Here is a 12039-nt window from a genome sequence, read left to right on the forward strand (position 1 = left end):
TGATAGATGAATGAATGACGGATGGATGACATGGGTGAAAAATCGATAGATAATGGATACTATTTCAATAAGCTGTATATAGTAACAAATGAGTAATGAATAAATGGTCGGGTGGGTGGTTAATGATTTGGATGGATCAATGTGTTTGGTGATGTATCGATGGATGAATGAATGGATGATGGAAGGATAATAGAATTGGTGGATGATTGAAGGAGGGATGTATGGATGGATGGCATGATGATGTGGTTATGATTAATTTATGGAAGGAGGGTTGGCTGAAATGATATATTGATAGATGAAGATGTCGGACTAGTGGATGAGGGTGTTGTTCCATTGAACGATGGATGGATGATGGATAGAGGAATAGATGCACTGAGAAAGTCTGCATGGCTGAGTTTGGTGTATTACTTTAAATTAAATCTGGAGTTTGTGACCGCACATTTGACTGATATGCTCAATGGCATCATTTCCCACATCGGTTTTCTGCATGTTTAGTTCAAGGACGTCGGGGAAAGTTGAAACACAAATGAAAATCAGCAGCCAATTGCACGCTGACACACCAAGGACCACAGATGCTTAATTAAGTCTCTGTCGGATATCCATCCAAGGACATCATCCGACGCACGCACGCACGCACGCACGCACGCACACGCACACACACACACACACACACACACACACACACACACACACACACACACACACACACACACACACACACACACACACACACACACACACACACACACACACACACACACACATATCCCTGTTTACTCAAGTGCCACAGCTTGATTTAAAAAGTAATCAGGCTTCAGTGAGCCTGGGATGTCTCCCACTATGCATCTGACACACAAAGTGTAATCATATGAACAATAATAGAAGAGGCTTTCTTCAAGATGCTATGCCGGTTAAATGGGCAGACGTCCAATCCACCAATCATGTGACATAGTTGCGTAATTATCTTTGTTTCACAGCCTCAATATCCTTGTGGAATGTAGTATTTTTTTAAAAGGCAATGATGCTTGTTATTCTCATTTTGTAAAAAGAGCATTTATTTCAAAGTTTGTTTTTTTTTGCTTCGTAGATTGAAGCACATAGTAAATCAACAGTACAATGTTCAGAAAATATAAGTGTGATGCTGACTCATGTTTGTTTTTTTTTTTTTTTTTTTTTTAATTGTAACATTTTTTTGTCATAATACTGGAATAATCTGCATGTATACTAAAAAATAATAACTTTTAAAATTGTACAAATTGGTACCATAAAACTTGACAGAAGAATAAAAACCAGGTGTTTTCTCTGGAGAAACTAACTAGTTGCTTCGCTGTATTCCTCTCGTAGGGAGGAACCACGATGAAACGCCAAATGACAAACCCAAAAAACAAAAAAGGCAAAACAAGCAAAACAAGGCGTTAGCCTTGAGCTAAAAAGCGTCGCCAAATCATACGATATTCAAAATAATAACAATGATAATACTGATTAAAAAAACAAATAATTAGAATAATAATAATAATAATAATAATAATAATAATAAAATACAAAAAAGGTTTAACCACTTATAAAATGACGTCCTGGCTTTTGGGGATGGGGAATGTTTTTCGGAAGTGATTGCAACACATGTTGATGCAACAGATGTTGCCCAGCGTTTCCGAAAACACGTCACATCCTGTCTTGTTTATAATGAGTGTAACCCACTACTCGTGCACATTCTCTGCAAACATGGATGCTAGCTAGCTTGCACTGTTAACTTGAAAAATGACAAAATAAACCAAAACACAACAACGGATAGATGGAATGCACTGCGAGTCTCCGTTAAGGCGATACTTAAGATCTCACAGGTTTTTACTCATTTATGATTGATCATCACCAGCGGTGAAAGTAGGGTTGCAAAATTGGGACAATTTTCACAGTTGGAGACTTTCCATGGAGACAAATACAATTTTTCAAGAAATGACTCTCAACCAGGAATTTACTATATGAAAAGGTGATCTCTTTCTTGCTCTGCTGTGTTTATTCGTCAACCAAAATTTAATTTAAGCATATTTATCGAGGACATTTTCGAACTGGTAGGCACGGCATAGGGTGTCAAAAAACAGGTGCCGGTCTGCCACTTTTTCATAATTTTGGATTGAGGCTCAGAATAAATTTTGAGGAAAAGAAACAATAAATAAGAAAGTGAATCTTGGCACGATGGTGGCCAAATTTAAGTACCTTACACTGTGAACAGAGTTCCTTTGGAATATTTTTCAAATTCCTCAGTTATCTTCCCATGAAAATTGACCAAATGCACTTTAAATATGTCATCTCTTTGCAACCCTAGGCAGAAGTGATTGATAGGAAAGAGGAGCACGGGATCCCAAAAAGAAAAAAAAAAAATCATAATCCACAGCTTTGACGTCCAATCTGGTCCATCTTGTATTTTGTTTGTTTGTTTGTTTGTTTGTTTGTTTGTTTGTTTGTTTTTCACTTCAGAGCCTCAGTCATGTTTTTTTTCTTGTTTTTTTTTGTAACTACTAAAAGTGTCTTTCATCGACTCATATTGTGTGTGTTGGCCTCCGGAGTTGTTGTTGATTTATTTTAAGGCCACCTTACTGCCAAGACAGTATCAACAACCCAGAGTCCTTAGCAGTATCGCACAGCAACAACAAACAGCGGGACCAGCGGTCCGGCTGGGACAGTGGCCTGTAGGACCCTGTCAGGAGAGTAAACCCCCAAAGACGTTTGTGAATCCAGTCCACAAAAGTGTACACAACCTCTAATTTAAGCTAGTTTTTTCTTTTTTCTTTGTTGTTTTTTTTCTTGTACTAATTAAATTCCAAACACACACACGGGTGACGCAATACATTTTTCACACCCGATTCTGCTCCGGTCCATGAGAAGTGAAGTCGGCATCAGTTACTTGGGAGGAAATGGGAGAATGTTTGGAAGGCGTTGGAGACAAAATCTTTGTGGAATCATCGGAAATGTGTTATTATTTGGGGAGGGGCGAGGAAAAAGGGATCCCAACGTTAACAGTCATCGTCGTCATCACCGTCGTGAGCAGAGCAGTCTTTGGTGCCGTACAAATCGGCCAGCTTTTTGAAGCGCGGACCCCAGCTGTGCAGATAGTCGTAATCCAGGTCGGATTCGGTGGTCACAGATTCTAGAGAGCTGAGCGAACCGGCCAGTGAACCGCGACCCTCATAGCCGTAGATCTGGATGGAGTCGTAGGGGGGTGCGGTGGGGTCACTGTCGGCTTCCGCTACACGCGTCTTGATGAAGTCATCCACGTCTACGCTGTTGGCTGCCGGGTGGGCGCCGGGGCGTAGGGGAAACTGGAGCTCCGGTTTCATGTCCTTCCTCGGGTGGAAGCCGTTGGCGCCGTCTGGATTCTAAAAAGGGACGCAATATCAGGGTTTCCGAGGTGGCTTTATGGATTCAAATGTACAGTAAAGTCTCGTTATATCGATATCGGATATATCGATAGTCCCGGTTATATCGATGCTATTTCTATGCACGCACGGAGAAAATTACATGCAAACAGGGTCGGATATATCGATAGTCCCGGTTATATCGATATTTTTTCGAACTCCCTTGAATATCGATATAACGAGACTTTACTGTATTTGAAGACCGGCTTACCTGAAGCGTGGCGATATCGAAGGCCTCCGTGTCTTCCTCGCCGCCGCCCTCGTCGTCATAGGTGATGATGTTCTCTCGGATGTCCTCCTCCTCAAAGACGATCAGAGGCTCTTTCTTTTGACGGCGCAGTGCCACAAACAACACCACGATGACTGTGGGAAAAAAATTAATCAGACTTGTCATTCAACAAATTTGTCACCGAATCTATGTTCTTCCAGTCATCCATTTTCTCCGCATTATCATCACAAAGATTGCCGCCCATGCTGACCTATCCCAGCTGTATTTAGGCAGCAAGCGGGGGACATCCTGAACCGGTTCCCAGCCAATCGCAGTAACCAAATCTCTGACAGTTAGATTTTGGATATAGTTTAATTTTGTCTGGTTTGCATATTTGTGGTCCAAAGTCTACGAGCTAACCCTTAACCTGACCTCCGTTTATTCTCAACCACCGCGAAGGTTAAACCTTAACCCTAATATGTACCTGATAGTGAATGAAAGACTTTTAGATTCCCCTGATTTATATTTGTTAGACAAGGGGTGTCAAAGTCATTTTTTGCCGCGGGCTACATTGTAGTTACGGTTTCCTCTCGAGGGCCGTTACGAATTTGGGGAAACTATTATCTTAGAAACTTTCTATTCCTTCGCATATTACATACGGAACACACCACAAATAAACAAATGGCTAGTTTTCAAATGTGAAGTCAAGAATAATGACTATTATTGTGGCTTACATACAACAATTTTGGTTCAGACTTAGCAAGCATCATGGCACTTGACATGCTTGATTTGCTTTCGCGGGGAGAATAAAATGATGTGGCGGCCAGATTTGACCCCGGGCCTCGACTTCGACACCTGTGCGGTAGACGTTGTCAACTTCGGCCTCCAAATACAAACTCTATGCCCACATCTGACCTCATCTATTCACTGTCAAATCCCTTCACTTCCTTGTGAATTGTCGGAATTTATATGACTTCAACTCGAAATTGTGTTCACTTGTACACTTTGGAATAAAAAATAAGTTGAGTGAAATGAAGGAAATTGGTTTTAACGCTTTCAGGGTATTAAAACAGTGGATACTAAGTTACTTCGCAAAATATTTTCCGCCTTACCCAGCAAGATGACGATGCAGGCCAAGATGGCAATGAGCGCGCCGGTGCTGAGTCCGGCAGGCAGCACGTAGGGCTCCACGTTACAGGACAAGATGGTGTCCTTGCTATCGCAGGAGCAAATGCGCACGGTCAGCGTGCTGGTGCTGCTCATGGCCGGAACGCCGTTGTCGTTGATCTCCACCGGCAGGAAGTAGACGTCCTGTGTCAGGCGACTGAAACCTTTACGCATGACGTAAATGCTGGCCGTGCTGTCTGTGTGGAGGGAAGACAAATCCCGCATGGTCAATGCACATCCAACATCTCAATTATATGCAAATGGATATGCGTTTCCAATCGGTAGACATTTCAAATCCGGTTTCAAAACTGCAAATACCAAAATGCTCTTTTTTTGGAAACAAAGTGGAGGAGATACTTGAAAATGACACTCATTAAGCAGCCTGACTTGAGTCATTTGCTTAGATGGCAGCGTCATCTGTTGCTAAGCGTGAAACCGCGGTCACGTCGATCTTGTGCCTTTGCTTCTATTTCGTTATCCGGATTCCATCTCCATGTCCACAAATTCTACACTGTGGCTGCTACTTGAAGCTTCGCTTGTATCTTAATTCAATCACGCCCCCCTACCAAGACGTACGGACAGATGGAGCGAGACCACAATGCAATTAATGCCGCCTCCCTGAGGAACACTGACCGTGCGTGCCTGTGTGTACAAATGCGTGCGTGTTTGTGGAGTGAAGGAGGCCACGCTTGCAAGAAAGCATGCTCACCTCTGTTGTCTTTAAGGGAGAAGTTGTGGTTGTGGGCCACCTCTGGGGCTAGGCTGAAGGTGAAGTGTTGACGATGGGCCATCTCATCTTTGTCCACTGCACTGACTGTTTCAATTTCCTGGGAAGAACACACACACACACACACACACACACACAGAGACATGCACATTTTTTTTAACCCTTCCAGACTTTTAAATAACAATTTGAGTTCCAAATGTCATTTCTGTCAAAATCTCCATCCCTACCTTTCCCGGTGCAGCACTTTCACACATGAGGACTTCATTGTTGGTGGCAAACTCTGGAGCGTTATCATTCCTGTCTTTCACCTTGATGTTCACGCGCACTTTTGTGTCCTGGTGGTGGCCTCCTACGCACGCACACACACACATACGCATGCACACAATGTCAGCTTGCTAGCTAACGCAGGAGTACATCTCATCCGGCCACTCTGCCTACCAATCAAGCCTGACGGTTTTTTTTCCTGCATCCCACGTTTACAAGGCTTCCATGAGTGCTGCCATCATGCTTACCGGCCTCCCACACGTCTCACACAATAATCTTTCATAACAACAGTAAAAAAAGGGATGTGATCGGTCCACAAACCTACCTCCTTCCTTTCTTACTTCCTTTGTTCCGACCTTCCTTATTTACATACTTATTTGCTTCTTTCTCTCTTTGTTTCTTTCCTCCCCCCTTCATTCGTTCTTTTGTTTCCTCCTTTCTTACCTCCTTCTGCAAAAAAGTGATTTGATGGGTCGACAAACCTTCCTTCCTTCCTTCCTTCCTTCCTTCCTTCCTTCCTTCCTTCCTTTCTTTCTTTCTTTCTTTCTTTCTTTCTTTCTTTCTTTCTTTCTTTCTTTCTTTCTTTCTTTCTTTCTTTCTTTCTTTCTTCTTTCTTCCTTCCTGTCTTGCCTCACTCACCGCTTCCTTCCATTCCATTCTTCATTATTCCTGCTAACCCCCCTAGCCCATTTGTAATATTTATCCTTGTTACAACATTGCTAACTTTCATACATTCTTGTTTCCTTGCCTCTTTCCTTGCGACACTTCACCCCTTATTTCTTTTCTCCCGTGCTTCCTTCCTTTTGGCTGCACACACTTTTTTTTGTTTGCGTCCTTCTTGGTTTTCTTTTTTTCCCTTACTTTCCTTTCATATCTTTTCTTCCTTTCTTCAGAAAAAAAAACCATAAGCCCCTTTTGCCCCACCATACTGTGTATGACATAAATAGAAATCCGCTCTCATCAAACCTCCCATCTGCAGTTTTTTAAGCACTTTTTTTAAGAACGGAAACTGCAGCTCAGTTTCTCTTTCAACTGGACCCTTCTTATTTGATTTTTTCCAGCACCCCGTCATTAGCAGGCTTCTACTTAGCTTCCCAGAGCCCCGTTAGTGGTTAGTGTAGCCTGACACTGCGGGCCACAAGCCCGATTCCATCTGGGTGTCTGGCGTCGACAGCGCCGCGGTGAAACCACACGGCACTTGGAGAGCCAGAGCTGCCGGCCGCAGAATGCCAGGGTGGGGCTGCTCGTGACTCGCTGTTTTTTTCTTGCTTGCTTTGGCCATTTTTATTTGAAGTTTTTGCATTGTCACACACAGATCGAGGGTGGAAAACAGTCTCCCAAGTGCCCACTTTACAGTGACTATTTTGCATAATCCCCAAGAGGAGCTCCCCTTGCAGTTCCTGATAAAATACTCCCACAATGGCGCAAACATCCATCTACTAAAATTTCAGAGTCTGCTCACATCGTTACCCAAACCAGCCAAGTCTCAGACCAGACACATTCCGAGTTCTTCCCCCGCTGTTTTCTATTCTGTGCTTCACACTGAAGGATTACAGAACCCCCACAATGCCTCACCTATCTCCATGGCTGACACGGAGATATTGTGCCAAGCCTGAGTCTCTCGATCCAGCGGTCTGGTCGTGGTGATCATTCCATCCTCCGAGTTGACACTGAAGAACTGCTCCACATCCGTGTACCGTGGAATCATGTACCTGCAAACACGTGTTCACAAATGTGTAGTCCCATCCGTTCTCCATTCTAAATCTCTTATGTTGTCATACCTGACTGGGTTGTTGTCAATGTCCGTGTCCTTGGCGTGGACTCGTCCAACCTGAGTACCGGCGGGGGCGTTTTCTTCCACTTCAAATGTATACGAGGGGGCCACAAATACGGGCGGTTCATCAGCATCCTCCACTGAAATCTGCAAAAAGACAAGGATTATATCCCAAATTAAAAAAAAAATCAAGACCCCCCGCCAAAAAAACAAAATCTCAATGATCAAGTGTGTTATCAAGCTTCTGTAAAGCTTTGGCAAACTGATCATTTCAATCAGGTGTGTTGGAAGAGGAAGATATCTCAAACATGTCAGATGATCACTTGACGGCCAGAATGTGACATATGTAATATTGAACATCCCCCCCACAGCCTAACCTTAATTGTGGCCTCGTCCTTGTATGGCCCCCAGGCCAGGTACTGGGGGTCGACGTGCACATTGTAGCCCTCCAACTTCAACGTGTATGACCTCTTGGTCTCAAAATCCACATGCTGAGGAAGACACGCACGCACGCACGCACGCACACACACACACACACACACACACACACACACACACACACACACACACACACACACACACACACACACACACACACACACACACACACACACACACACACACACACACAAATGAGTGCCTCACTCCACATAGTCACAATTACATCACATGATAACCAAGCACTTGTTGGAGTGCCCGGCGCGATGTCCTCATCTGTTGCTAGGGGGAGCTGTTGCTGCATCGATGCGGATGGGAGCTCCTGCAGTCTTTCTGTGATTGACAAGTAAAACTGGGGAACCCCCAAAGATGTGTCCTGTAGTGTTCGAATAAGCTCCCATGATTTCAAGAGCGCTATTGATGATGTCATGAAGCAACGTTCGAGTCCAGTGTTAAATAACCTGCCGTATTTCATTCCTTTCATAGCTTTGCTGCAGTGAAATGTAAATTTCTCCACTGCGAGACGAATAGAGACAAATTCAATCCAGCCACAGTGTTAATTGGCTGATAGTGGAACAGAGCCGTGATTCAATTTATACTGTATTAGTGGTAAAACCACTGACCCACAATTGCCTATAATGCCGATGGTGAACTGTCCTTGGGAAGAGTAGAAAATCAACAAATTTCCCAATTTCGAGAGAATCGTAATTATGACCTTAAAAAAACTTTCAAGAGAAAACAAGTTGTAATGTGACGAAAACAAAACAATTTTATTTTCCAAAAAGTAAAATTTTTTTCCCAGATCAAATATTTGCCAACTTTACAAAATATGTCACGATTAAATTAACTAATTCACTGCCAGATAGTAGTAGTAATAATAATAATAATAATAATAATAATAATAATAAACCATTTAATTTATAAGCGCCTTTCAAAACTCTCAAGGACACTTTACAGTCATGGGATTTTTTTGTGCGGGTGAGCAGTGGCACCATTCGTGCCAGCGTTCACTCTTCCCGGAAGCAGAAATGGGCGAACTCCATTGCCAGGGTTTTTGTTTTTGTCATATTGAGTTTTAGGACCACATAAACATTCAATACAGTGTAAAAAACCTTAGACTCTCTTGTTTCTTTAAAAAAATGTTAATTCCTAAATTATATGCCTGGAGTTAGATTAGTTTGAAATTGGGGCGGCTGTACAAAACACAATGCAATACAATACATTCATATTGATTTATATTGCGCTTTAACAGCTGAAGCTGTAACAAAGCGCTAACATGGACAAAAGGTAAATGCTGCCCCCTGGTGGAAGGGAAAACATTGCCTTATCGACACCCCCATCCCTGCAAGAAAAATCTAAACTCGAATAAATTCGCGAATGGCAGCAAATGAGTGAAAGTGTTTAATAATAATAATAATACATTTTATTTCAAGCGCCTTTCAAAACACCCAAGGACACTTTACAATAAAAACAATAGAACACAGCACATAACAATAAAACCATAAGTAAAATGATAAATAATAAAATAGCAGAGAGAATTAGACATTGAAAGCAATTTTAAACAAATGGGTTTTGAGATGAGCCTTGAAAATAGGGAGGGAGTCAATATTACGGATGTTGGGTGGGAGTGAATTCCAGAGTTTGGGAGCAGAGCGGCTGAAAGCTCTGCATCCCATCGTGGTGAGACGGGCAGAGGGCACATAGAGGTGAAGGGAGGATGAGGATCTGAGGGACCGAGAGGGAACAGAGATTTGAAGCAGGTCAGAAAGATAGGGAGGAGCAAGGTTATGGATGGCTTTGAAAGTAAACAGAAGTATTTTGAATTCGATACGATGTTTAACCGGTAGCCAGTGGAGTTGCTGGAGTACAGGGGTGATGTGGTGAAAGGAGGGGGTTTTGGTGATGATCCGGGCTGAAGAATTTTGGACGAGTTGGAGTTTATGGAGAAATTTCTGATTGACACCGAAGAGAAGTGCGTTGCAATAATCGATGCGGGAGGTGACAAGACTGTGGATAAGGATAGCAGCGGAGTGAGGGGTGAGCGAGGGACGGAGACGGTTAATATTACGGAGGTGGAAATAAGCAGACCGAGTAATGTTATTAATATGGGAGTGAAAGGAAAGTGAGCTATCGAGGATGACACCCAGACTCTTGACCTGAGGGGAGGGGGACACGGTAGAACTGTCAATGGTGAGGGAGAAACTGTTAGTTTTGTGGAGGGTGGATTTGGTACCGACAAGAAGAAGTTCAGTTTTTTCACTGTTGAGCTTGAGAAACTTATGGGAAAGCCAGGATTTAATTTCTGAGAGGCAACATGAGAGGGATGAAGGTGGAAGAGAAGCGTCGGGTTTGCTGGAGAGGTAGAGTTGGGTGTCATCCGCGAAGCAGTGAAAGTGAATGCCAAACTTACGGAAAATATTGCCAAGAGGAAGTAGGTAGATAATAAAGAGAAGTGGCCCCAGGACAGACCCTTGAGGCACACCAGAGGACACCGGAGAGGACCGTGAGGTGAACGAGTTGATTTGGATGAATTGTGCGCGATCAGAGAGATAGGAGTGAAACCAGCGGAGTGGGATGTGGGTGATGCCTAGGGTGGAAAGTCTGTCGAGAAGGATAGGGTGGGAAATGGTGTCAAAAGCTGAGGTCAGGTCGAGAAGAATGAGGATGGAGAGTGAACCGGCATCGGCTGCCATAAAAAGATCATTCGTGATTTTTATGAGAGCCGATTCAGTACTGTGGCGGGGGCGGAAACCAGACTGGAATTGTTCGTAGAGGTTATTGTGAGTGAGGTGTGAGTGAAGCTGGGAAACAACTGTCTTTTCAAGAATTTTGGCGATGAATGGAAGGTGGGAAATTGGACGTAGGTTATTGAAATCGTTTGGGTCTGAGCCAGGTTTTTTCAAGATTGGAGTGACAGCTGCGGTTTTGAGTGGGATAGGAACAATTCCAGTTGATAATGAGGAGTGAATAATAGTAGAAATAAATGGGAGAAGAGAGGGTAGGCAGGACTTGATAAGGATAGTGGGGAGGGGGTCGAGTTGACAGGAGGAGTTCTTGGATTTAGTGATAATGTCTGAGATTATAGAGGGATGGGGGAGTGCAAAAGCGGAAAAAAGTTTGGAAGGAGTAGAAAGGCTGGGAGAAGGGGGGCGGACAGAGGACCCGAGGTGCTGATGGATTTTGTTGATCTTTTCGCTAAAAAACATCAGCAGAGTGTTGCATGTCTCAGAGGAATAAAAGTGTGAGGGGAGAGAGATAGGAGATTGTGTGATTTTGTGATAGAGGGAAAAGAGGGCCCGTGAGTTACCAGAATTTGAATCAATGAGTCCAGAGTAATAAAGCGATTTTGCGCGTGAGATAGAGTCCTTATAAAGGGTAAGGTGAGTTGCATACATGTCCTTGTGGATAGTGAGCCCGGACTTTCTGTAAAGTCTTTCAAGTTGGCGAGTCTTTGTCTTGATGGAGCGGAGATGGGGGGTGAACCAGGGTGCAGGTCGGGTAAATTGAACAGACCGGGACTTTACAGGAGCAAGGGCGTTGAGGGTGTTCGTGAGGTCCGCGTTGTACCGGGAGACAAGCTCATCAGGAGAAGAGTTGTGGTCCAGAGTCAGGGTGGCAATCATCTCAGCAAGGGTGGCAACGTTGATGTCCTTGATGTTGCGATATGTGATGACACGGGGTGGTTTGGGGAGAGAGAGAGTGATGGAAACATTGAATGAAACCAGGAAATGGTCTGTTATAGGGATTTCATCAGCTGTGCAATTCTTAGGGGTAAGGCCAGACATGCAGATGAGGTCCAGGGTGTGGCCTTTTATGTGGGTGGGAAAATCCGAGAATTGGTGCAGACCAAGGCTGTCGAGTGAGGAGGTGAAGTCTTTAGTGAGGGGAAGAGTGGAATTGTCCATGTGGATGTTGAAGTCTCCGAGAATAATTACATTCGGTGACAGGGTGGAGAGGTGTGTGAGGACCTCAGAGAATTCTTTTAGAAAGTCACAATGTGGTTTTGGTGCACGGTATACAGTGGCTATGATGGTGGGTGAGGGTCCAG

The 12039-nt window shown here is 43.7% G+C and overlaps 1 protein-coding gene across 1 annotated transcript in view; it reads right to left on the reverse strand.

Moving 5' to 3' along the window:
- Positions 1-2421: 2421 nt before the first annotated feature.
- Positions 2422-12039, reverse strand: part of cdh11 (cadherin 11, type 2, OB-cadherin (osteoblast)) — an 83706-nt gene continuing 74088 nt past the window's right edge. Inside the window, exons 9-16 of the mRNA XM_089011512.1 lie at positions 7931-8044; positions 7561-7700; positions 7355-7491; positions 5743-5864; positions 5498-5615; positions 4734-4985; positions 3625-3776; positions 2422-3374 (exon numbers count right to left, since the gene is read on the reverse strand). Coding sequence (XP_088867638.1) covers positions 3012-3374; positions 3625-3776; positions 4734-4985; positions 5498-5615; positions 5743-5864; positions 7355-7491; positions 7561-7700; positions 7931-8044 — 1398 coding nt within the window. The 3' untranslated portion in view covers positions 2422-3011. The remainder of the gene's footprint in view (positions 3375-3624; positions 3777-4733; positions 4986-5497; positions 5616-5742; positions 5865-7354; positions 7492-7560; positions 7701-7930; positions 8045-12039) is intronic.

The sequence above is a fragment of the Hippocampus bargibanti genome, linkage group LG13 (assembly GCF_051943395.1).
Source record: "Hippocampus bargibanti isolate YZ-2025 linkage group LG13, ASM5194339v1, whole genome shotgun sequence".
Lineage (NCBI taxonomy): Eukaryota > Metazoa > Chordata > Actinopteri > Syngnathiformes > Syngnathidae > Hippocampus > Hippocampus bargibanti.